Source organism: Callithrix jacchus, chromosome 5 (genome assembly GCF_049354715.1).
Source record: "Callithrix jacchus isolate 240 chromosome 5, calJac240_pri, whole genome shotgun sequence".
In the NCBI taxonomy this organism is placed as follows: Eukaryota; Metazoa; Chordata; class Mammalia; order Primates; family Cebidae; genus Callithrix; species Callithrix jacchus.
Window position 1 is genome coordinate 2,339,961 of NC_133506.1, and position 27,094 is coordinate 2,367,054.

The 27,094-nt window shown below is 41.7% G+C and overlaps 1 protein-coding gene across 5 annotated transcripts in view; it reads left to right on the plus strand.

Annotated features, from left to right (window-relative positions):
* SAMHD1 (SAM and HD domain containing deoxynucleoside triphosphate triphosphohydrolase 1) overlaps positions 1–27,094 on the plus strand; it is a 72,167-nt gene that overhangs the window by 858 nt on the left and 44,215 nt on the right. For all 5 annotated transcript variants that reach the window (XR_013535012.1, XM_078371014.1, XM_078371013.1 and 2 more), the window contains exons 2-6: positions 4,333–4,399; positions 9,493–9,565; positions 17,100–17,260; positions 21,642–21,757; positions 23,128–23,198. Coding sequence is in view for 4 of the 5 variants with exons in the window: in XM_078371014.1 (XP_078227140.1) it covers positions 4,333–4,399; positions 9,493–9,565; positions 17,100–17,260; positions 21,642–21,757; positions 23,128–23,198 (488 nt within the window). In the remaining variant the exon portion in view is untranslated. The remainder of the gene's footprint in view (positions 1–4,332; positions 4,400–9,492; positions 9,566–17,099; positions 17,261–21,641; positions 21,758–23,127; positions 23,199–27,094) is intronic.

Consider the following 27,094-nt stretch of genomic DNA (forward strand, 5'->3'; position numbering starts at 1 on the left):
TCCTCCCTGAATTGAGGCTTTTCCTGAAAGGGAAGGAACTGGTTTGGTTAATCTCTGAATTCCCATCGCCTCCCTTAGCGTCTCAGTAGCGCCGGATAAGTGTGTGTTGACGGCACTTGCAGAACATGGTAAGGATCATGTTTTGCTCTTTAAAAGCAGGTTTCTCTCCACAATCTGAACACCGAGGTTGTTTCGTTGACCACTGAACCTCTAGCATGCAAGATTTTGGCCACATTACTGGTAGAAGTGTTTCGGTTGAGTTTAAAGCAGATTTTACTGCTTTAAACAGTAAAATGGATGATTCGTGTCCAAGCATCCATCCGTGTGAAGTCTACTCAACTTTTCGTGGTGTGAGACTTCATTCCTGCCGTAGTTCCACTAGGTGTTCAATAGGAAGGTGGTTCTTTGGTGGTTGGGATTTGTAAATTTAGCAAACTTTTGCATTTGTTAGGTGGAGCCCTGTTTGCCTAGCTTGGAAACTTGGGTAGGAGGAACATTAGTGGTTCAGGACCCAAAGATAGCTTGAATGGGTGTGGGAAATTGCATTTCTCTTTTTTATTTTCCCCTTTTGTCCACTGCTGAGATGGATTATTATTATTCTTTCTTTTACTAGCAACAAGTGGAGTGAAGTAGTTCCATATTTTCTGTCTCAAAATGTGGTTGGCTGTTTCAGTGGTGTTTTGTTTTTTTTTTTTTTTTTGAGACGGAATTTCGCTCTTGTTACCCAGGCTGGAGTGCAATGGCCCGATCTCAACTCACCGCAACCTCCACCTCCTGGGTTCAGGCAATTCTCCTGCCTCAGCCTCCTGAGTAGCTGAGATTACAGGCACGCGCCACCATGCCCAGCTAATTTTTTGTATTTTTAGTAGAGACGGGGTTTCACCATGTTGACCAGGATGGTCTCGATCTCTTGACCTCGTGATCCACCCGCTTCGGCCTCCCAAAGTGCTGGAATTACAGGCCTGAGCCACCGCGCCCGGTCCTCAGTGGTGTTTTATAGATGAACTCTGTACTATCCAGAATGATGTGTGTTCTCTTGAACCCACAACTTAGTACTATCAAAGACACTATGTGCTTTCATTTGGTAAAAACTGACCAACTGTTCCCAGTTGCTCATGTCTTACATGCTGCTTTGTCTTGACCAAACTTTATTTAGACTTCTCTCTTGCCTTACGGGTCCCTCAACTCTTGCTTACCCCCAGATCTGAGTAGGCAGGCACTGAAGAAGTGGAATATGCCTGTCTCTGGTCAGCTTCTTTTGAGAATTGGCTGACCACAGTGGGATGCTGCCCTGTTGGACTGCACTGGTCATTTTCTATTGCTCATCCAGGTTCCCTTCCAAAGATTCTGCTTATTTCTGCTTGCTCATCCTTTACCCTATAAAAGAAGACCCTTTTTCTGTTGGATGTTTTTTTTTTTTTTAATTAGAGAAAGGGTTTTGCCGTGTTGGCCATTGTGGTCTGAAACTCCCTGGCCTCAAGTGATCCTGTGCCTGCCTTGGCCTCCCAAAGTGCTGGAATTACGGGTTTGAGCCACTGCACCGAACCTCTGTTTGGTTCTTGGGCCTCTGATTCTTTTTTTTTTTTAATTGTCATTTTATTTTGATTTATTTATTTTTAAGATGGAGTCTTGCTCTGTCACCCAGGCTGGAGTGCAGTGGTTCATTCTTGGCTCACCACAACCTCCGCCTTCTGGGTTCAAGTGGTTCTCCTGCCTCAGCCTCCCAAGAAGCTGGGCTTATAGGCGCATCCACTGCACCTAATTTTTGTATTTTTAGTAGAGACAGAGTGTCACCATGTTGGCCAGGCTGGGCTCAAACTCCTGACCTCAAGTGATCCACCTGCCTCAGCCTCCCAAAGTGCTGGGATTACAGGTGGGAGCCACCATGCCTGGCTGGGCCTCTGTTTGATTCTTGAGCCTCTTGCAGATATCTGATATTGGAGCTTTCTCCTTATAGCAATAGTCTTTCTTTCTAATAAGTTTTTCTTGGCCAGGTACAGTGGCTCATGCCTATAATCCCAGCACTTTGGGAGGCCAAGGTGGGTGGATATCACCTGAGGTTAGGAGTTCAAGACCAGCCTGGCCAACATGATGAAACCCTATCTCTACTAAAAATACAAAAATTAGCCAGGCATGGTGGTGGGCGCCGGTAATCCTAGCTATTCAGGAGGCTGAGGCATAAGAATCGCTTGAAGCCAGGAGGCAGAAGCTGCAGTGAGGCAAGATCATACCATTGGACTCCAGCCTGGGTGACAGAGTGAGACTCGTCTCAAAAAAAAAAAGGACTGGGTGCAGTGGCTCACACTTGTAATCCCAACACTTTGGGAGGCTAAAGCAGGCATATCATGAGGTCAGGAGTTTGAGACTAACCTGGCCAACATGGTGAAACCTCATCTCTACTGAAAATACAAAAACTAGCCAGGCGTGGTGGCACGTGCCTGTAATCCCAGCCACTCAGGAGGCTCAGGCAGAATTGTTTCAACCTGGGAGGCGGAGGTTGCAGTGAGCAGAGACTGCGTCACTATACTCCAGCCTGGGCGACAGAGTGAGATTTCATCTCAAAAAAGAAAAAGTCTCTCTTTATCTCAGTCCAAATTTGTTTTTATTTGACAAGCCAAGAACAAGGTAGTATGTCCCTTTTTTCATTGTGGAATATAATAGCCTCACAAGAAGTCTGAAATAAGTTGCTATACTCTATATGTTTTACAGATGGTGTATATGAGGTCCAAAGATGTAAAGTAACTTTTCAAAGATTATACCACTACAAAAAGGAGCTAGATTTTTAAAGGTTAGGTCTTTGACTTCAGAACTCATGTGAGCTATACCTTAACAAGTGTTCTCATAAAAAACCATTGGAGGCCATGCCCAGTGGCTGATGCCTACAATCCCAGCACTTTGGGAGGCCAGTGTGGGAAGATCACTTGAGCCCAGGAGTTCAAGACCAGCCTGGGCAACATTGGGAGACCCCATATTTACAAAAAAATTAAAATAAAAAATCAGCTAGGTGTAGTGGCATATGCCTGTGGTACCAGCTACTGGGGAGGCTAAGGCAGGAGGATCACTTGAACCCAGGAGGTCAGGGCTGTAAGTGAGCTGTGATCGCACCATTGTACTCCAACCTGGGCAAAAAGCAAGACGCCGTCTCAAAGAAAATACAATAAAATAAAGCAGTCCAGAGTTTTGGAATCGGAGGTCAGGAAATATTAGAATGAATTGTATAAAAAGAGGAAAAAAACCAACAACATATATATATATATATATATATGGAGATATATATATATATGGAGATATATATATATATATATATATGGAGATATATATATATGGAGAGAGGGAGAGAGAGAGAGAGATAAGATTCTTTCAAATCAGAGTATTGAGTGCTTTCCGAGGAAGTTTAAGAGAAATCAACACTTTAAGCACTCGTGAAGATATTGTTTTAATTGTTACTTCTAAAAACAATAGACTTTTAAGTTTCTTTGCCTACTGCTACCCAAACCTTTCTTGTTTAAAAGGGAGCTCCTAACTTGGCAAAACCCCAACAGGGACTCGGGTTTCACTTCACTTTTTGCAACTGGTTTTTCTTGCAACTAATTTACACAAATAATTTTGAAATTTTTCACGTGATTTATCAGAAAAATGCTTCTTGGTTTAGTTATTTAATTAAAATTGAGTCTTTACAAGTAGCAAATCAACAAAATGGTACTTGGCACAGTCTGTTGCCTGTAGTGGGTGCTCAATAAATGTGGATCTGGGTAAATTTTGGTGCATCCAAATTGAAAGAAAGTGAAAAACATATGTTGTATATGTAAGGGTAGCCGAGAGAAAAGAGAATAGACCCAAAGTCAGGCAAGAAAGTTTTATTAACTTGCTGGGCTGCTCTGTAACAGTCAGAGGAGGTACCCCTGAGCTTACAAAACCAGGGGTTTATATAGGGTGAGAGGGGCATAATCTATTCATTGGTAACAGGCACAGAGATAGTTTGTTAACTTGTAAGAGACCTACAATACATCATCCTGTGACTCGTGGGGGCAGTCTTTAAAAAAAGACAGAAACCGGGATTTTTTACAGATACGTGTCAAACAGGAATTTACGAGTAAGGATAACCAACATATGTTTTCCCTGTCCTCCCTTGAGCTGCCCAGATGGCTGTAATCAGGCTTTGCTTAATTGCCACATGTCTGGCAGCCTTGGTGTGGCGCCTAGGTAAGGGTTCAGGAGTGCAGCTGAAGAGCAATTAGAAGAGGGGAAGGGGTCAGCCTGTATGGAGGAGTTTTCTGAGAGCACAGCTCATCTCTAACAGTACATATTGAATTTGTCTTTTTTCTTCCACAGAAAATAAAATCACAGGCTCATTACTGCCCTGTCTTGATGAGTCTCATTTTGAAAATCTTGGAGTAAGGTAAGAATGAAGAAATAAATTCACATTGTAATCAAACACATTTTATCCAACTTTGAGGGACAAAGCCCAAAATCTCTGTTATAAACTCTCCTCATTTTGAATCTATTAAGTGTTTTAAAAACAGCAGAATCCCTTGCCTGCTGTTTTTCTTTTGTTTGTTTGTTTAAATTTGTTTGTTTGTTTGAGACAGTCTCTTATGTCACCCAGGCTGGAGGATCTCCACTCACTGCAATCTCCACCTCCCGGGTTCAAGTGATTCTCCTGTCTCAACCTCCTGAGTAGCTGGGACTACAGATGCCCACCAACATGCCCCACTAATTTTCGTACTTTTAGTAGAGATGGGGTTTCACTATGTTGGTTAGGCTGGTCTTGAACTCCTGGCCTCAAGTGATCCACCTGCCTCAGCTTTCCAAAGTGCTGGGATTACAGGTGTGAGCCACTGCACCTGGCCACCTGCTGTTTATTTTCACTGTACAAATCCTGTGTTTACTATTACTGTTTATTCCTATTTTATTTTATTTTATTTATTTATTTATTTTTGAGACAGAGTCTCACTCTGTCACCCGGACTGGAGTGTAATGGTGCAATCTTGGCTGACTGCAACCTCCTGGGTTCAAGTGATTCTCCCGCCTCAGCCTCCCAAGAAGCTGGGACTACAGGTGCCTGCCACCACACCTGGCTAAGTTTTATATTTTTAGTAGAGATGGGGTTTCACCATGTTGATCAGGCTGGTCTCAAACTCCTTACCTCAGGTGATTTGCCTGCCTCTGCCTCCGAAAGTTCTGGGATTACAGGCGTGAGCCACCGTGCCTGGCCTTATTCCTATTTTAAATAATTTTGCATGCTGGGCATGGTTGGTCACACCTTTAATCCCAGCACTTTGGGAGGCCAACATGGGCAGATCAACTGAGGTTGGAAGTTTGAAACCGCCTGATCAATATGAAGAAACCCTGTTTCTACTAAAAACATACAGTCAGCTGGGCATGGTGGCACAGTGCCTATAATCCCAGCTACTCTGGAGGCTGAGGCAGGAGAATCACTTGAACTTGGGAGGTGGAGGTCATGGTGAGCTGAGATTGCGCAATTGCACTTCAGCCTGGGCAATGAGAACAAAACTCTGTCTCAAAAAAAGAAAGAAATAATAATAATAATAATTTTGCAGATAAACCTTCATCAAGTTTCTAATGACTGACTTTTTACTCTCAAGTTTAGAATAAATGAATTATATACACTGGGAAATATGTAAGAACCAACAGGGAAAAAAATGTTGGTAAGAAAATCAAGGCAACAACCCTATCTTGAGCATATTTCTAGGTCTTCCTAAAGATTATAATACGCTCTGGTATTAGATTTAAAGACACTATGCAAAACAGGCACTTTTTAGTTGTATAATTTGGGACAAGTTATTTAACCCTTCAATTTCTGTACCTGTAAAATGGATAATAATGAGATGATGTACATAAAGTGTATTGAAACATATGATTAGCCCTTAGTAAATTTTATAGGTAGTGACAAAGTGAGACTCCCATCTCGACAGAAAATTAAAAAATTAGCCGAGCACTGTGCATATACCTATAGTCCCGCCTACTCAGGAGGCTTAACCAGGAAGATCTCTTGAGCCCAGGAGTTCAAGGTTGCAGCGATCTATGATGAGCTCCTAGACTCCAGCCTGGGCAGCAGAGCAAGATCCTGTTCAGATAGGTAAGTAGGTAGGTAGGTAGGTAGGTAGGTACATACGTATATATATATATGTAGTTACATAGATCCATCTCTATGTATGGCTGAAAGTTCTAGTTAGATTAGAGTGGGGCTCCTTTAAAGAGCTCAGTTGAGGATCTGGTGTTTAAATACTTCTTAAAGTGAAGATTTTGTTTCTATTAGAGAATTGGCAACAGAAGTATGGTCTTCTCTTCTGAAATTTCACTTAGTTACATGTTGTTTGTGGTAACAGTAACCAAGAATCAAAACAAAGAATTATACTAAATTACTTCACTTAGTGGTATTTAGTAATGGATACCGGAAGTAGATTGTGAAACAGGATTACTATAGAACACATAACCTTTCCTCTAGGAATTCAGTGGGCCTCTGGTGGAAAAAAAAAAAAAAGAACACATAACCTTAACTGACTTTCAGTAAATATCCTTTGGATTAGAATCTCCAGGAACCTTATGTTGGCTCTTTTTTTTTTTTTTTTTTTTTTTTTGGCGCGATCTCGGCTCACTGCAGCCTCCACCTCCTGGGTTCAAGCAATTCTCCTGCCTCAGCCTCCCTAGTAGCTGGGATTACAGGCACGCGCCACCATGCCCAGCTAATTTTTGTATTTTTAGTAGAGATGGGGTTTCGCCTTGTTGACCAGGATGGTCTTGATCTCTTGACCTCGTGATCCACCCGCCTTGGCCTCCCAAAGTGCTGGGATTATAGGCTTGAGCCACTGTGCCTAGCCTTTTTTTTTTTTTTTTTGAGATGGAATCTTGCCACTCAGGCTGGAGTGCAGTCGCATGATCTTGGCTTGCTGTAACCTCCACCTCTCAGGATCAAGTGATTCTCCTGCTTCAGCCTCCCAAGTAGCTGGGACTATAGGCGTGTGCCACCATGCCTGGCTAATTTTTGTATTTTTAGTAGAGACGGTGTTTCACTATGTTGGCCAGGCTGGTCTCAAACTCCTGACCTCATGATCTTCCTGCCTTGGCCTCCCAAAGTTTTGGGATTACAGGCATGAGTCACTGTGCCCAGCATGGCTCTTTGATAACCACATCTCAACACTCTCAGTCCTCTCAAAGTCCCCCTTATTACTTGTTTCTTGTATATAATAGTTGCTTACTATTTGAACTGAATGGAATTTTTTCCAATATAGTCTTTCTTTTCAAGGAGGCCATGTGCATCTTTGTGGACCCAAGTACTATTGATTCATTCAGTCAGTATTTTTAGAAGGCTCACTGTACTAGGCATTCTTCCATGAACTTGGGGCACATGAGTGAACAAAACAGACAAAATTCCAGAAAGACCACTATATTGCACATCTCTGTGCCCCACCTCATAACTCAAATTCCGTAGGACTCCTTAGAGCTATATTGTTCTATATGCTAACAACTAGCTTCATGTTTAAATTAATTTGAAGTAAATGAAATTTAAAAAATCCTCAGTTACACTAGTCATATTTTAAGTACTCAGTAATCACTATGGCTAGTGGATACTGTGTTGGACAGAGCAGATACAGAACATTTCCATCATTGCAGAAAGTTCTACAGGATAGTGGTGCCTTACAGGTTGCCAGTGGGATCAGCCCTACTCACCACTCCATTCAATTGCTCACAGTAATACCAATGTAACTTGTTAATGGACCTTTGCACTGTTTTTATCTAATTTTCTATTTTACCCTTCCTAGACCCCCCAACCCCCGTGCCCAGGGTTCACACCCCAAGATTAATTACTTGCAAGCTCTTATCCCGGACTCTGCTTTCTAGGGAGAATCCAGCTTAGACAAGCACTCCTAATTAGGCCCTCAATTTTATGAGCAACCATTGATTTATAAAGGTTTTTTTAAGAAGTAAGAAACATTGTCACATTAAATGTACATGTCAATTGTAAGAAGCATTAAATTTCAGAAATGTTGGAACACAGGAATAAATTTCTTTTATAGTCTAAGTATCCTGGCCCATGACTACTTTAAATCTTTTTTAATGCCATGTATCTGGCTAAACAAAACAACCCCCAGGTTTTGGGTGGTTATTTTTATATACTCTAATCAGTGATTTTTGAGTTTTTTGTTTGTTTGTTTTTTCTTTTTGAGATGGAGTCTTGCTCTGTCACTCAGGCTGGAGTGCAGCAGTACAATCTCTGCTCATTGCAACCTCTGCCTCCTGGGTTCAAGAGATTCTCCTGCCTCAGGCTCCCCAGTAGCTGGAACTACAGGTGCCTGCCACCATGCCCAGCTAATTTTTGCTTTTTTGGTAGAGATGGTGGGGTTTCACCCTGTTGGCCAGGCTAGTGTTGAACTCCTGACCTTGTGATCCACCTGCCTTGGCCTCCCAAAGTGCTGGGATTACAGGCATGAGCCACTGTACCCAGCCCAATTTCTTGGCTTTAGGTGATGAATACTGAATGTCAGTTTAGGAAAATACTAGGTAGTCATGGGTTAGTTTAGGTTTGATATTTTATACTATTACTCTGGTTGTGCTCAACTATGTGACTCCCTTTAACCTGAGTCCAACTATAAGTTCTTCTGAAAACCTGATTTGTGCTGTGCTTGTTATGTCAAATTGATGAGGATGGTAGGGGAATAGGAAAACACAAAATATGGTGCTTCCGTTTATGAGCTGTAATAATGCTTCTATGCATCGCAAGAAATCATCCTTAGGTGTTCTTATTACCATGGGTCTCAGGGTGCACCATAGAGGCCGGTGTGGTGCCTCTGACTCCAAGTCTATGTATGATTTATAGAAGACACTTTTTTTTTAATCTGGTTAGCTAGTAGATCAGTAAAACCCTTTGCCTGCACTCTGTTGACACCCAGTTGGGGGACGAATGATATGCTGGGCCCAACTAGTATTTGTAAATGAAGTAGAATAATGAATCACAAGACTTTGAGCTGTTCATATTTAATTCCCATTACGTATTTTCTTGAAACTGGAGCATTATGAGGGATTACTGACAATGGAAAATGAATATAAATAAAGTTAAAGCCTTCATATGTATTTCATTCATGCTTGAGTCATACCTGGTGCTCATAAATTAATCCAGGATTATGAGGGTAGATGTTGACTTGAGTTTGGTTAAAATGAAGTACAGCTTGAGCATTGAGTAGACATGAAAGAGATGTGGAGTTGTCAAGTCTTAAATTTTCCAAGAGAGAAGAGAATCAGGGACAGAAGCCTGGGGGAGGCCTACATTAATTCAGCAGGAGAATGCCCTATCTTAGAAACAAAGGAAGGAGAGACTTTGGAGGAGGAGTATGTTTGAATTATTGATTGTTCCTTCCAATCTAACTTCTCTGTTAGTGTAAGTAATCTAAAGTTGGTTATGTACTACCATATACTGCAGGGATTATCATTAAGCAAATAATGATAGACTTGCTTATCCTATTGTCATTTTAGTTCCTTGTGGGAGAGGAAGAGGCTGCTTAGTTATATCCAGCGAATGAGTCAAATCCACATTGATACGATGAAGGTAAGAGGATCTGAGTTTGTTATGTTTTTGGAGTATAAAGTGATATAACTCAATTATGTAAAATTCATTTTGAAGAAAATAGGAGGAAATCTGCTTCTCAGTGATAGAATTGTGAGTAGTGGATCTTTTCTAAACTTTCTGCACTTTCTAAAATGAGTATTTAAATCAGAAGAACTAAAGTATGTTAAGCATACAGTAAAGCATAAGTAGACCACTACCCAACTTGTCAAATATTAATATTTTGCCTAATTTGCTTTAAGTCTGTTATTTTTAGAGCAAAATATTAGAAACTATTGAAGACCCCCTTTGTACCTTTTTTTTTTTTTTTAAATGAAATGTACATCCAGGCTGGAGTACAGTGGCGCAATCTCAGCTCACTGCAACCTCCATCTCCCTGGCTCAAGTGATCCTCCCATCTCTGCCACCCCAGTAGCTTGGACTATTAAGGGTGCACACCACCATACCTGGCTAATTTTTGTATTTTTTGTAGAGACAGGGTCTTCCTATATTGCGCAGGCTGGTCTCAAACTCCTTCTTTAGCCTTCCAAAGTGCTAGGATTACAGATGTGAGCCTCCTCGCCTGGCCCTGTTTATATATATTTCTGTTTCTAGCCTTTCTTCCCTAGAAGTAAGCTTCATCCTGAATTTGGTGTTTATCATTATCCTGAATGGTTTTTACTCTTAGTACATATTTATGTATATTCAAAAACAATGTACAGAATTGTTTTACAAATTTTTTAGACTTTTTTATTTTATTTTGTGAGACAGAGCCTTGCCTTTTTTTCCCCTCTTTTTGAGATGTAATCTTGCTCTGTCACCCAGGTTGGGGTTCAGTGGTGCCATCTTATCTCACTGCAACCTCTGCCTCTTAGGATCAAGTGATTCTCCTGCATTGGCCTCACAAGTAGCTGGGGATTACAGGCATACACCACCATGCCTGGCTAATGTTTTTGTAGCTGGGATTACAGGCATACACCACTGTGCCTGGCTAATGTTTTTGTATTTTTAGTAGAATTGGGGTTTCACCATGTTGGCCAGGCTGGTGTCAAACTCCTGACCTCAAGTGATTTGCCTGCCTCGGCCTCCCAAAGTACTGGGACTACAGGTCTGAGCCACTGCATCCGGCCAGATGTGTATTTTTCACAAGTTCTTCAGAGGGATTCTAATACTATACTAGATGAAATGTGTCTTGTTTTGTTAGTGACAGGAAATACACCTTATTTACTCTTTTGACATTCCTAGGTTAGGAAAACTTAGTTTCAGACCTGAAAGAAGATGTAGGATATCTGCTGTTGTGCTTTTTGCCCAGTCCTTTGCATTTTTCACTGTTTTTTTTAATACATGTGATATATAGTATTTGAGTTATTTCAGATCCCTCCCTATAAGAATACATACTCTAATTTTGCTTTTGCAAGTTACAGACTTTCTTTTTTTTTTTTTTTTCCTTTTTTTGAAATGGAGTCTCTTTCTGTCATCAAGGCTGGAGTGCAATGGTGCAATCTTGGCTAACTACAACCTCTGCCTCCCAGGTTCAAGTGATTCTTTTTTCTCAGCCTCCTGAGTAGCTGGGACTACAGGTACATGCCACCATGCCCGACTAATTTTTGTATTTTTGTAGTAGAGACAGAGTTTCGCCATATTGGTCAGGCTGGTCTCGAACTCCTGCCCTCACGTGATCAATCTGCCTTGGCCTCTCAAAGTGCTAGGATTACAGGCGTGAGCCACCATGCCTGGCCTACAGGCTTATTTTCTTTCTTTTTTTTTTGAGATGGAGTATTGCTTTGTTGCTGGGCTGGAGTGCAGTGGCGCAGTCTCAGCTCACCACAACTCCGCCTCCCAGGTTCAAGTGATTCTCCTGCCTCAGCCTCCCAAGTAGTGGGAATTACAGGTGCCTGCCACCACAGCTGGCTATTTTTTTTTTTTTTTGTATTTTTATAGAGAATTTTATGGGATTTCACCATGTTGGCCAGGCTGGTCACAAATTCCTGACCTCATGATATGCCCACCCTGGCCTCCCAAAGTGCTGGGACTACAGGCATGAGTCACCATGCCCGGCCTAGGCTTATTTTCTATTGACAGTCATGTCTGAAAATATTAATGAACATCTTTGGTTCAACTCTATAATAATGTTTTTTTAAAGACAAATTAGTAATTCCTGTAGCAAATATTTTACTTGAGGAATAATAAAATTCTAGCCCTTTCTGAAGAAGAAACGTAATTTTTTTTTTTTTATTTTTTTGAGGTGGAGTCTTGCTCTGTCACCAGGATGGAGTGCAGTGGCTTGATCTTGGCTCACTGCAACCTCTGCCTCCCAGGTTCGATCAATTCTCCTGCCTCAACCTCCCGAGTAGCTGGGACTACAGGCATGTGTCACCATGCCCAGCTAATTTTTTTTTTTTTTTTTTTTTTTTTTGGAGACGGTGTCTCACTCTGACATTAGGCTGGAGCACAGTGGCGCAATCTTGGCTCACTGCAACCTCCACCTCCCAGTTCAAGTGATTCTTCCACCTCAGCCACTCAAGTAGCTGGGACTACAAGTGAACACCACCACGTTCGGCTAATTTTTGTATGTTTTAGTAGAGACGGGGTTTCACCATGTCGGTCAGGATGGTCTCAATCTTTTGACCTCATGATCCACCTGCCTTGGCTTCCCAAGTGCTGGGATTACAGATGTGAGTAATCCTGGCCAGAGGAACCTAACATTAAAATACTTCATTGTCAGACCGGGTGCCGTGGCTTACACCTGTAATCCCAGCACTTTGGGAGGCGAAGGCAGTCAGATAAACTGAGTCAGGAGTTTGAGGCCAGCTTGGCCAACATGGTGAAACCTCATTTCTATCAAAAATACAAAAATTAGCTGGGTGTGGTGGCTGGCACCTGTAATCTCAGCTACTTGGGAGGCTGAAGCAGGAAAATTGCTTGAACCAGGGAGGCAGAGGTTGAGGTGAGCTGAGATTGAGCCACTTCACCCTAGCCTGGACAACAAGAGTGAAACTTCGTCTGGAAAAAAAAAAAACCCAAAAATTTAATTCTCATCACAGAGAAGTAAATACAATGGACACATCAAAAGTGATTCTAAATATCTTGGAAGAAAGTTGCTGTCTTATGTTTTGCCCTTCCTCAGTAGCAGCAGCATAGGGTGTTCTCTTCAGGTAGAGCATAGGAAGGGTGAGATTTCTTCATTAGGTCAGATAATCTCAGGAAATCTCTGCAATCACATTTTCACAATTACCATTAGCAGCAATAAGAGTTTTTTTTTTAGTTGGAGTCTCGCTCTGTTGCCCAGGCAGGAGTGCAGTGGTACAATCTTGGCTCACTGCAACCTCTGCTGCCCAGGTTCAAGCAATTTTCCTGCCTCGGCCTCCCAAATAGCTGGGATTACAGGCACCTGCCACCTTGCCAGGCTAATTTTTGTGTTTTTAATAGAGATGGGATTTCACCATCTTGGCCAGGCTGGGCTTGAATTCCTAACCTCGTGATCTACCCACCTCGGCCTCCCAAAGTGCTGGGATTACAGGCATGAGCCACTACACCCAGCCAAGATTCTTTTTTTAATTACTTTTTTGTGATGGAATCTGGCTTTGTCCCCAGGCTGGAGTGCAATGGTAAGATCTTGGCTCACTGCAACCTCCACCTTTCCGATTCAAGCAATTCTCCTGTTTACACCTCCTGAGTAGCTGGGATTAGGATTACAGGTGTATACCACCACACCCAGCTAATTTTTTTATTTTTAATAGAGTTGAGTTTTCACTATTTTGGCCAGGCTGATGATGAACTCCTGACCTTGTGATACGCCTGCCTTGGCCTTCCAAAGTGCTGGGATTACAGACGTGAGCCACCATGCCCCGCCAGTAAGATATTTTTGAAATAATATTTAAGGTAGTCAGGGTTTCAGTTGCCCACTTTTTTTTTTTTCTGTTTTTCCTTAAAAACAACATTATTGGCTAGGCGTGGTGCCTTATACCTGCAGTCCCAGCAGTTGGGGAGGCTGAGGTGAGTGGATCACTTTAGCTCTTCAGTTCAAGACCAGCCTGGGCAACACAACAAAACTCCATCTGCAAACAATAGAAAAATTAGCCAGTGATGGTGCACACCTATAGTCCCAGCTATTTGGGAGGCTGATTTAGTAAAATCACCTGAGCCCGTGGAGTTTGAGGCTTCACTGAACTGTAATTACACCACTGCACTCTAGCCTGGGCAACAGGGTGAGACCCTGTCTCAAAAAAAAAATTGTTTAATCTCATTTATAAATTATAAAGGACGTTGTTGGAAATAGATTTTCAAACTACTCAATCACTGCCTAGTAATGAAATCAATACCTTAAACAAATTTAACTTCGTTAGCAGAGCAGTTCAACAAAGAATTGACCTAGTTCACTACTCAATTACAGTCCTCAAGGATTTCTACCCTCATTTGATACTTAAAACATAAATAGCTTTATTAAGATATAATTAACAAGACTTATGATTCACTCATTTTTAGTATGTAAGACAGTGTTTTTTAGGAAATTCACAGTTTTGTTCAATCACAATTTGATTTGAGTTGTAAGAGCTCTTTGTATGTTCTGGATGTAAATCCTTATGGGAGCTATGATACACAAATATTTTTTCCTAATCTGTGGGTTGTCTTTTTACTTTCTTGGTGGTGTTGTTCGGATTACAAAAGTTTTAAATTTTTATGTATTCCAGTATATATATATTTTGTTCCTTTGTGTCTTGTACTTTTAGTATTGTATTTAGAAAACCATTGCCAAATCCAAGGTCACCATGTTTTGTTCTTGACATAGAGTAGTACTTCATGCTAAATTTAGTATAGGTGGCCTCTGAAGCTGAGATTGTGTAATGGTGAAGAGGAAGTTCAGTGTTTGACATAACAAGGACTAATTTTTCAAATGTTACCAATGAAAAAAAAGAAAGAAAAAAATGTATCAGTGAATCTTTTTTTTTTTTTTCAGACTAAGTTTTGTTCTGTTGCCCAGGCAGGAGTGCAGTGGCACAATCTTGGCTCACTGCAATCTCCACTTTCCAGGTCCAAGTGATTCTCCTGCCTCAGGCTTCCAAGTAGCTGGAACTACAGGCATGTGCCACCACTCCCAGCTAATTTTTGTATTTTTAGTAGAGATGGGGTTTCACTAGTTTGGCCATGCTGGTGTCAAACTCCAAACTCTTGACCTCAAGTGATCTGCCTACCCCGTTGTCCCAAAGTGCTGGGATTAATAGGAATGAGCCACTGCACCCAGCCACCAGTATTTGATTTTCAGATATTTAAAGATTGCAAAGTTTTTCTTTTTTGATAAGAATATTTACATAGTTAAATTATGGCATTCATGATTTCTTCTATTCCTGAGATACTTTGACCTCATTTGTGGTATAAGATTCCAAATGACTAAACTTGATATATTTTATTAATATAATAAAGTGGTTTTATAGCAGGATGAAAAAATAATAATCACCAAATATCAACCATATGTCTCTCTGTTATATGTTAACATACATACCTATTGTTTAACAGAGTTGTAAATTCTAGTCATTACTTGACTCACGCTGTCAACACCCAAGTTGAATTGAGCTGTAGACATCTGCTGCTTAATGATGAGGATACATTCTGAGAAATGTGTCATTAAGCAGTTTCATCATTATGGGAACACAGAGTGTGTTTACACAAACCTAGATGGTATAGCCTTCTACATACCTAGGCTATGTAATAGAGTGTATTGCTCCTACACTCCAGGCTGGTCTCAGCTGCTGGCCTCAAGCAATCATTGCCCCTGTGGCCTCCCAAAGGGCTTAAAAAAAATCATTTTACCATAGTTATACTCTGCCTTTTCTAAGTTTAGATATACAAATACCACTGTGTTACAGTTGCCTACAGCAGGAGCCTACTGATCCTAGACTCTAATCCTAGGTAAGTATTTGTGTGTTACAAAACAAAATACTTACCTAGGATTAGAGTCTAGGATGAATAGTCTTCTGCTGTAGGCAGTTGTAACACAGTGGTTAGTATTGGTATAACTAAACTTAGAAAAGGCAGATTATAACTGTGGTAAAAATGATTAAAACAAAGAAAAGCCCTTTGGGAAGCCAAAGGTACAATGATTGCTTGAAGCCAGAAGTTGGAGACCAGCCTGGGCAATATAGCAAGATCTTGTCTCCCGCAAGAAAAAAAACAAATTAGCTAGGCATGATGGTACATGCCTGTAGTCCCAGCTATGTGGGAAGCTGAGGCAAGAGGATCCCTTGAGCCTTGGAGTTTGAGGCTACAGTAAGCTATGATTGTGCCTGTGAATAGCCAAAGTACTGCAACCTGGTGAGAAAGCAAGACCCTGTCTCTAACAAAAACAAAACAAAAGCAATACTCACACACACAAACACATTGTTCAGTGTTACAAAATTATTTTCTTTCTTTTTTTCTTCTCTTTTGGAGACAGAGTTTCTCTCTGTTACCCCATGCTGAAGTGTTATGCACAATAATAGCTTACTGCAGCCTTGATCCCCTGGGGCTTAAAGAATCTTCCTACCTCAGTCTCTGGAGGACCTAGGACTACAGATGTGCGCCACTTTATCTTTTTTTTTTTTTTTTTTTTTTTTTTTAGAGATGGGGTCTCACTATGTTGCCTAGGCTGGTCTCAAACTCTTGGCCTCCTCAGTGTTGGGATTACAGATGTGAGCCACTGCACTCGTACCTGTATGATTTCTTATCTATATGGTAGAAGAATTTCCATCTTTCTTTCTTTGCCTCCCTTCCTTCTTTCCTTCCTATTTTAATGATGAGTACTGTATAGATACATTTAGAAAAAAAAAAAAAATAGGCTGGGTGAGATGGCTCATGATCCCAGCATTTTGGGAGGCTGAAGTGGGTAGATCACTTGAGGTCAGGAGTTTGAGACTAGCCCGGCCAACATGATAAAACCCTGTCTCTACTGAAAATACAAAAATTAGCTGGGCGTGGTGGCACATGCCTGTATTCCCAGTTACTCAGGAGGCTGAGGCAGGAGAATAGTTTGAACCTGGGAGGCTGAGGTTGCAGTGAGCCAAGATTGTGTCACTGCACTCCAGCCTGGTTGGGACAGAGTGAGATTCTATCTCAAAAAAAAAAAGTTTAGACATACTGCCTATAGTGATATGGCTTACATGATGTGAATAAATGTGTTTAAATAGAAATGAATATGTATGTTTAAGTTGTATATAAGACAAACTTATTAAAGACTAATTAAGTCATATACATAATAAAAAGATTGAAATCCTTATTTTTCTGTTATTAGAATCCATTAAGAAGTAAAATATACTCAGATCCAATATACTTGATCTGTCTGGTAGTGATATGTAAATAAGGTAATGATGTTAATATCTCGTCATTTCCCTTAGTATTTTTTTATCTTTTTTTTTTTTTTTGGACTCCACTTGTGTAGAATCCCTTAGTATTTTTACTTGAAAAATTAAATAGCTTTGACTTTGCTCTATAGTTAGGAATGGCTGCACAAAAACTTCAGGTGGACTTATGTTGTTACTCATGTTAATTAAACATACTTTTCTAGGTAATTAATGATCCTATCCATGGCCACATTGAGCTCCACCCTCTCCTCATCCGAATCATTGATACGCCTCAATTTCAACGTCTTCGATATATCAAACAGCTGGGAGGCGGTTATTATGTTTTTCCAGGAGCTTCACACAATCGATTTGAGCATAGTCTAGGGTAAGAAGGGAATGGGGTGGGGAACTTGCAGTTTTTAAGTATTTTCTCTGTCTCATATCAGGCATGGTAACTCACGCCTATAATCCTAGCACTTTGGGAGGCCAAGGCGAGAGGATCACCTGAGGTCAGGAGTTCAAGACCAGCCTGGCCAGTATGGTGAAACCCCGTCTCTACTAAAAATACAGAATCAGCCAGGCATGGTGGTACATGCCTGTAATTCCAGCTACTTGAAAAGCTGAGGCAGGAGGATCACTTGAACCCAGGAAGCAGAGATTGTAGTGAGCTGAGATTGTATCATTGTACTCCAGCCTGGGCGACAAGAACAAAACTCTATCTCAAAAAAAAAAAAGAAAGAAAGAGAAAACAGGAAATAGTTGTCTTAATTTTTTTTTTTTTTTTCAAAATGAAGTCTCACTTTGTCACACAGGCTGGAGTGCAGTGGCGCTATCTTGGCTCACTACAGCCTCCTCCTACCAGGTTCAAGCAATTCTCCTGCCTCAGCCTCCCAAGTAGCTGGGATTACAGGTGCCCACCACCACACCCAGTTGGTTTCTGTATTTTTAGTAGAGATGGGGTTTCTCCATGTTGGCCAGGCTGGTCTCAAACTCCTGACCTCAGGTGATCCACCTGCCTTGGCCTCCTAAGGTACTGTAATTACAGGGATGAGTCACTGCACCTGGCCCTGTCTTAATCTTTTAAAGAATAAATAGTTTTACAAAATGATGGTAATGTCCTGATTTCATTGGTGAGAAAATTGGGGCTTTTTATTTACCTTGTTGCATTTTAATTATTTTATGTATTCTTTTGTTTTGTTTTGTTTTGTTTTGAGAAGGAGTTTCGCTCTTGTTACCCAGGCTGGAGTGCAATGGCACGATCTCGGCTTACCACAACCTCTGCCTCCTGGGTTCAAGCAATTCTCCTGCCTCAGCCTCCTGAGTAGCTAGGATTACAGGCATGCGCCACCATGCCCAGCTAATTTTTTGTATTTTTAGTAGAGACGGGGGTTTCACCATGTTGACCAGGATGGTCTCGATCTCTTGACCTTGTGATCCACCTGCCTTGGCCTCCCAAAAGTGCTGGGATTACAGGCGTGAGCCACCGTGCCTGGCCCACTTTTTTTTTTTTTTTTTTTTTTTTGTGACAGAGTCTCACTCTGTCACTCGGGCTCGAGTGCAGTGGCACAATCTCGACTCACTGCAACTTCTACCTCCCAGGTTCATGGGATTCTCCTGCCTCAACCTCCCGAGTAGCTGGGATTACAGGCACCCACCACCACGCCCAGCTAATTATTGTATTTTTAGAGATAGGGTTTCACCATGTTGGCCAGGATGATCTTGATCTCTTGACCTCAGGATCCACCCACCTCAGCCTCCCAAAGTCCTGAGATTATAGGTGTAAGCCACCATGCCCGGCCAATCCCAGTACTTTGGGAGGACAGGCAGGTGGATCACTTGAGGTCGTGAGACCAGCCTAACCAACATGGTAAAACACCCGTCTCTACTGAAAATACAAAAATTAGCCAGGCATAGTGGCGTATGCCTGCAATCCCAGCCACTCAGGAGGCTGAGGCAAGAGAATGGCTTGAACCAGGGAGGCGGAGGTTGCAGTGAACTGTGATAGCCCCGTTGCACTCCAACCTGGGCAAGAGTGAGACTCCGTCTCAAAAAAAAAAAAAGCTAATAGAGTTGGTTACTGATACAACTAATTATATATATTTGATTATTTAATTTTCTGTATTCTCTGTGTACCCTGGTACATAATTGCTTTTTCAAATCAGATCATTTTGTTACCTATCAGGAAATGTGTAAGTTAAAAAAGCATTCATAATTTTAGAAAAGGTGGTGCCTCTACAAGCTGAGACTTGGGTCTGCTTTTCCACTATTTAGTGTAGAGCCAGGAGGAAGTGGACAGGGAAGAACAGACAGTCTTCCAGATTTTCGTGAAGTACTCACAGTGTATTACTTTGGTTTTTTTGTGTGGAAGCATTTTTAGTTAGCCAAAACACATGTCTATACTCACATGTTCATTCATTAACAAATATTTATCCAATACTTACTAAGGCCTACCAAACACAAAAACATAACAGTTGTCAGAGTTCAGGGGAAAAGAATGATACTGTATTTATTTAGGAATGACTCAGATGGAAGTGCTGAAAGTGCATTTAAGCACTTCGTCTCCAGTCTATTTTGTAAACATTACGAAGCCAGATATTCCTACTTAAAAAAAAATTGTGGTAAAATACATAGAATAAGGCTGGGCACAGTGGCTCATGCCTGTAATCCTAACACTTTGGGAGGCCGAGACTGGCGGATCACGAGGTCAGGGGTTTGGGACCAGCCTGACCAACATAGTGAAACCCTGTCTCTACTAAAAATACAAAAATTAGCTGGGTGTGGTGGCATGTGCCTGTAGTCCCAGCTACTTGGGAGACTGAGGCAGGAGAATTGCTTGAATCTGGGAGGTAGAGGTTGCAGTGAGCTGAGACCACACCATTGCATTCCAGCCTGGGAGACAGAGTAAGACTGTCTTAAAAAAAAAAAATACACAGAATAGAAAATATATGGTCTTAACTGTTTTTAAGTGTACAGTTTAGTAAGGTTAAATGCATTCACATTTTGCAACAAATCAATTGCCAAAACTCTTCATCTTACAAAACTGAAATTTGCCAGGCATGGTGGCTCGCACCTGTAATTCCAGCACTTTGGGAGGCCGAGGCCAGCAGATAACCTAAGGTCAGGAGTTCAAGGTCAGCCTGGGCAACATGGTAAAACTCCGCCTCTACTAAAAATTAAAAAACAGCCAGGCATGGTGTCGTGCGCCTATAATTTCACCTACTCCCGAGGTTGCAGTGAGCTGAGATTAGGCCACTTGACTCCAACCTGGGCAACACAGCAAGACTCTGTCTCAAAAATAAAAACAAACCCTAAACTGTTTATATGTATTAAACAACAACTCTTCACTCTTCACATCCCCCTCCCTGCAGCTCCCTAGTAACTACCATTCTACTTTCTATTTATGAATTTGACTACTCTAGGTATCTCATCTTAGTGAAATCATACAGTATTTGTCTTTTTGTCACTGGCTTATTTCACTTAGCATAATTTCCTCAAGGTTCATCTATGTTGCAGTATGTGTCAGTATTTTCTTACTTTTTAAGGCTGAATAATATTTTATCATATGTACATATTGCATTTTGTTTAAATGTTCATTCGTGGATGAATACCTGCTCCTTTCAGCTCTTGGCTATTTTGAGTAGTGCTGCTATGAACATGTCTATGCGAATATCTGTTCTTTTCTTTTCTTTTCCTTTTTTTTGAGATGGAATTTCATTCTTGTTACCCAGGCTGGAGTGCAATGGCACGATCTCGGCTCACCGCAACCTCCACCTCCTGGGTTTAGGCACTTCTCCTGTTTCAGCCTCCTGAGTAGCTGGGATTACAGGCACGCGCCACCATGCCCCGCTGATTTTTTTGTATTTTTAGTAGAGACGGGGTTTCACCATGTTGACTAGGATGGTCTCGATCTCTTGACCTCGTGATCCACCCGCCTCGGCCTCCCAAAGTGCTGGGATTACAGGTTTGAGCCACTGCACCCGCCCACTCTTTTCTTTTTTGAGACAGTCTTCCTCTTTTGCCCTGGCTGGATTGCAGTAGTGCAATCTCGGCTTACTGCAACCTCTGCCTCCTGGGTTCAAGCGATTCTTCTGCCTCAGCCTCCCAAGTAGCTAGGATTGCAGGTGCCCACCAGCACACCAAGCTAATTTTTGTACTTTTTAGTAGAGATGGGGTTTCAACATGTTGGCCAGGCTGGTCTCAAAACTCCTGACCTCAAGTGATCCGCCTGCCTCAGCCTCTCCAAGTGCTGGGATTACAGGTGTAAGCTACTGAGCCCAGGCAATCTTTTCAAGACCCTACTTTCAGTTATTATGGGTATATACACAAAAGTGAAATTTCTAAATCACTGTGGTAATTCCATTTTTTATTTTTGTGGAGTACCCATACTGTTTCCCATAGCAGCTATACCATAATACATTCCCACTAACAGTACACAGGGTTCCAATTTCTCTACATCATGGCCAACACTTGATATTTTTGCTATTTTTAGTTTTCTTTTTTTAACAGTACCTATCCTAAGGGGTGTGAAGTGGTATCTCACTGTGGTTTCAATTGGCATTCCTCTAATGATTGGTGATATTGAGTCAGAGGTCCTGCTTTTGGGATTCTGTTTGTGTGTGTTCCTGCCTAGTTCTGAAATAGACTGTTCGGTAAAGTAGCCCTATATATGTTAGAATGTTTGAGGAAACATGCTAAAGGTCTTGAGGACCAGAAATAACACTCCTCTTTCAAACGGAAGAGTGACTTTTTGTGTTTTTGCTCTGCAGGGTGGGGTATTTGGCAGGATGTCTAGTTCGAGCACTTTGTGAAAAACAACCAGAGCTGCAGATAAGTGAACGAGATATGCTCTGTGTTCAGATTGCTGGGCTTTGTCATGATCTTGGTAAGCTGTACAAAAAGCCAAAGTTGTTATGTAAAATCATAACATTGTTACCTCTCTTTCACATTAAAAAAGCAGATCAACCAAGAGAATATGGAAATTGTATTTTAATTCATCAATTGACATTAGTATAAATGTACCGTTGCTTCTTCCTAGAACAATTCATAAGTACAAAACATTGCTATTTAATTTTCTTGGCATCTTTCAGTGAATTTCTCATGTTAAATATCTTTACTACAAGTTTTATTTTCTTTTTTGAGACAGTCTTGCCTCGCTCTGTTGCCCAGGCTGGAGTGCAGTGGCTTATTCTCAGCTCACTGCAACCTCTGCCTGCTGGATTCAAAAGATTCTCGTGCCTCAGCCTTCTGAGTAGCCGGGATTACGGGCAGCCACCACCATGCCCTAATTTTTGTTTTTTAGTAGAGACAGGGTTTTTATCATGTTGGCCAGGCTGGTCTCAAACTCCTGACTTCAAGTGATCCACCCGCCTCGACCTCCCAAAGTGCTGGGATTACTGGCATCAGCCACCATACCTGGCCCCAGTGGATTTTCTTAAAATTGTCATTTTAATCCAAATATTTTCAATCTGAAGATTTCAAAAAAGTTTTTGGCATTAACATTCTTTTTAGTTACACAAAATTATCCATTTATCAAGCCCTGCATGGTGGTGCATGCCTGTAGTCCCAGCTATTCAGGTGGCTGAGGCAGGATGACTTGAGGTCAGGAATTTAAGGCTATAGTGCATAATGATCATGCTTGTGAGTAGCCACTGCACTCCAGCCTGAACAACATAGTAAGACTCTGTCTCTTCGAAAAAACAAACAAAACTGCCCTTTTATCAACTTAGGTAAGCCCTGGTGACTGGAGACCACTTGATGGAGAGCTTACTTTTCCATATGTTTCTGCTTCCTGTTCTCTTGTTTTAGAAATAGGAAGGAAGGATTTGTCCCTTTTTGTGATTGTATTTTTAGATTATTAATTTCTGTTGCTATTCAAGTTAAACTAAAAAGATTAAATAATTTAGTTTTTGGCTGGGCGCAGTGGCTTGTGCCTGTAATCCCAGCGCTTTGGGAGGCCAAGGCGGGCAGATCCCCTGAGGTCAGGAGTTCGAGACCAGCCTGACCAACATGGTGAAACCCTGTCTCTACTAAAAATAGAAAATTAACCGGGTATATGCCTGTAATCCCAGCTACTTGGGAGACTGAGGCAGGAGAATTGCTTGAACCCGGGAAGCAGAGGTTGTGATAACCCAAGATCGTACCATTGCACTCCAGCCTGGGCAACAAGAATGAAACTGTCTCAAAAAAAAAAGAAAAATTCAGTTTTTGTCGATTTACAGATGTTCTTATTCTAAGGCTGCTTTTGTTTTTAAGGTCATGGGCCATTTTCTCACATGTTTGATGGACGATTTATTCCACTTGCTCGCCCGGAGGTGAAATGGACAGTATGTATTCATACATTCAATAGTTAATAAAAGACTATTTAAGCAGGTTATTTAGTTAATTTATCTGTTTGGTTCTACTACTGTGTTAGAGAATATTTTCCCATTACAGTGTCCAGGGTGCTTTAATTCACACACACACACACACACACACACACACACACGTATATATATATGTTTTGGTTTGATCCTCACAGTAGTCTGTAAGGAAGTTATTATCTCCTTTTTTTTTTTGAGATGGAGTCTTGCTCTGTCACCAGGCTGGAGTGCAGTAATGTAATCTCAGCTCACTGCAACCTCTGCCACCCAGTTCAAGTGATTCTCCTGTTTCAGCCTCCCGAGTAGCTGGAACTACAGGTGCGTGCCACCACAGCCAGCTAATTTTTGTATTTTTAGTAGACATGGGGTTTTACCATGTTGGCCAGGATGGTCTCGATCTCTTGACTTCATGATCTGCCCGCCTTGGCCTCCCAACATGCTGGAATTACAGATGTGAGCCACCGTTCCCGGCCTATCTCCCTTTTTACAAATAAAGGAACTTGAAACTCTTGCAAGTGTATTGATGCGTCAAAAATCACAAAGCTGTTAAATACTGGAATCAGCAATAGAAAGCCAGTTGCCAGTTTAATGTTCCTTCTACTCCATTGTACTATTATATAATAAAGAAATAAAAGGCCAACTCCTTGACACATTTGATATGACCATGAACTAACTGTTACCAGCTAAGTCATGTATATTAAATGAACCACTTTAAAATTAGGCATTTGCAGGTGGTTGTCCTGCAAATTTCTATTTTTTGGTAGAGATGGGGTTTCACTATGTTGGCCAGGCTGGTCTTGAACCCCTGACCTCATTCATGATCCACCTGCCTCTGCCTCCTGAAATGCTGGAATTACAGGTGTGAGCCACTGTGCCAGGCCAGGAGTTCCTTATATATATATATTGTTAAGTAAATGTATTGTGAATATTCTTCCCCAGTGTCTGGCTTCCCACTTCATTTTTAATGGTGCCTTCTGAAAAACAGACATTTTAAATTTTGATGAAGTACTCTGGTTCATCAAGCCAGTAAAATGGATACTTTCTCACCAGTTTTTCTGTCCTGGGCCTGCCCTCAGGCTAAATACCATAAAACTGTAATGTCGCTCAGTACCTCTCCCTTCTAAGCATTGATGTCTATCATCCGCTTGGTTTTGGTTGCTCTCCAGGACCCTCAGGGAGTTGTCCAGAGCTTATAGCTGCAGTTGATCTAATAGGATCTACTTAATCATTACCAAGTCTTTTCCTTTAAGTATTTTGCCTTTTACATTTAAATCCGTAGCTCATGTACAATTTATTTTTGTGTAAGTATATGGGAGAAATCAAATTTTCAAATAGTTCATCCTATCCCAACTGACTAATACCAACTCCAACATTTATTAACTTCTCATATGTGATGAATCATTATGCATTCTGTTCTGTTTTCACACTTGTTACTTGGGAAAGAAAAAAAAAATTTTTTATCAGAAATATGAGCCCCTTTACATTGTCAGGCCCAGAGAGGCATTGAAATAGAACAGCAATCACGTCACTCTCCCTTGAGCTAAATAATTATTACCTCTTGAAGCCAGCTGCTAGGTGGGATGCCAGGTAACCATCAAATGCCGTACACCCCGTAGTTCAACAATATGTGGCCAGTCACCAACTAGCGTTATTTATGTAACCCAGTGAACATTCCTGATAACTTTTGTGATCACCTCCTCTTTGGGATCAACCCCCGGTTCACTTCGGGAGGCCGAGGCAGGTAGATCATAAGGTCAGTAGATTAAGGCCATCCTGGCTAACACAGTGAAACCCCATCTCAACTAAAAATACAAAAAACAGCCGGGCGTGGTGGCACGCCCCTGTAGTCCCAGCTACTTGGAAGGCTGAGGCAGGATAATTGCTTGAAACCAGAAAACGGATGTTGCAGTGAGTGGGCATCTCGCCACTGTAATCCTGCCTGGCAACAGAGCAAGACTCCGTCTTAAAAATTAAAAAGAAAGAAACTTAAATTGTTGAAATACTTTATTTCTAAATACTTCAGTGCGTATTTCCTAAAAAAAAAAAAAAAACATTTTCTTGGGCCAGGCGCGGTGGCTCACGCCTGTAATCCCAGCACTTTGGGAGGCCAAGGCGGGTGGATCACAAGGTCAAGAGATCGAGACCATCTGCTCAACATGGTGAAACCCCGTCTCTACTAAAAAAATACAAAAAATTAGCTGGGCATGATAGTGCGTGCCTGTAATCCCAGCTACTCGGCAGGAGAATTGCCTGAACCCAGGAGGTGGAGGTTGCCGTGAGCCAAGATCGCGCCATTGCACTCCAGCCTGGGTAACAAGAGCGAAACTCCACCTCAAAAAAAAAAAAAAATTTCTTATATAACCATAGTGTAATTATAAAAATCAGTAAATGTTGATGCAGTACTCTTATCTAATTCAGACTTTCACATTTTACCAATTGTCCATGTAGAAAAAGGGGAAACAAACTTTTTTCCCTGGTCCAGAATTATACATTTCATTTACTTGCCATTTTTTGATCGGGAACAATTCTTCAGTCTTTATCTTTGGTGACTTTGTCATTTTCTTTTTTTCTTTTTTTTTTTTGAGATGGAGTTTCACTCTTGTTACTTAGGCTGTAGTGCAATGGAGCGATCTCGGCTCGCCGCAACCTCCACCTCCTGGGTTCAGGCAATTCTCCTGCCTCAGCCTCCCGAGTAGCTGGGATTACAGGCACGCACCACCATGCCCAGCTAATTTTTTGTATTTTTAGCAGAGACGGAGTTTCAACCATGTTGACCAGGATGATCTCAATCTCTTGACCTCGTGATCCACCCGCCTCGGCCTCCCAAAGTGCTGGGATTACAGGCATGAGCCACCGCGTCCGGCCAACTTTTGTCATTTCTTTAAAGAGCAAGTGAGCTATTTTATGGAATGTTCCTCAATTTGAGTTTCAGTGTAATGTTTTCTCATGGATTCAAGCTGTGTATTTTTGGTAGAATGCCACAAAAGTGATGTGTCCAGGCCAGGCATGGTGGCTTACACTGTAATCCCAGCACTTTGGGAGGAAGAGGTGGATGGATCACCTGAGGTCAGGAGTTTGAGACCAGCCCAGCCAACATGGCAAAACCCTGTCTCTACTAAAAATATAAAAATTAGGTGGGGCCGGACACGGTGGCTCATGCATGTCATCCCAGCACTTTGGGAGGCCAAGGCAGGGGGATCACAAGGTCAAGAGATGGAGACCATCCTGGCCAACATAGTGAAACCCCGCCACTACTAAAAATACAAAAATCAGCCAGGTGTGGTGGCACGTGCCTGTGGTCCCAGCTACTTGGGAGGCTGAGGCAGAAGAATCACTTGAACCCAGGAGGCAGAGGTTGCAGTGAGCCAAGATGGTGCTACTGCCCTCCAGCCTGGCAACAGAGCAAGACTCCCTCTCAAAAAAAAAAAAAAAAAATTAGGTTGGTGGTATACACCTATAATTCCCAGCTACTCATGAGGCTGAGGCAGAAGAATCGCCTGAACCTCAGAAGTGGAGGTTGCAATGGGCTGAGATCACACCATTTCATTCCAGCCTGGGGGACAAGAGTGAAACTTCGTCTCAAAAAAAAAATTAGTTGGGTGTGGTGGCATGCACCTACTTGAGAGGCTGAGGAAGGAGAATTGCTTGAACCTGGGATATAGAGGTTGCAGTGAGCCGAGGTCGTGCCACTGCAGCCTGGGTGACAGAGCTAGACTCTGTCTCCAAAAAAAAAAAAGTGATACATCCTTGATAGTGTATCATCTCAGGAGGCACATAAAATCTAGTTGAGTCAATACCAATGATATTAATTCTGCTTACTTGGTTAAGGCATTGTCAAATTTCTCCACTATGAAGTTACT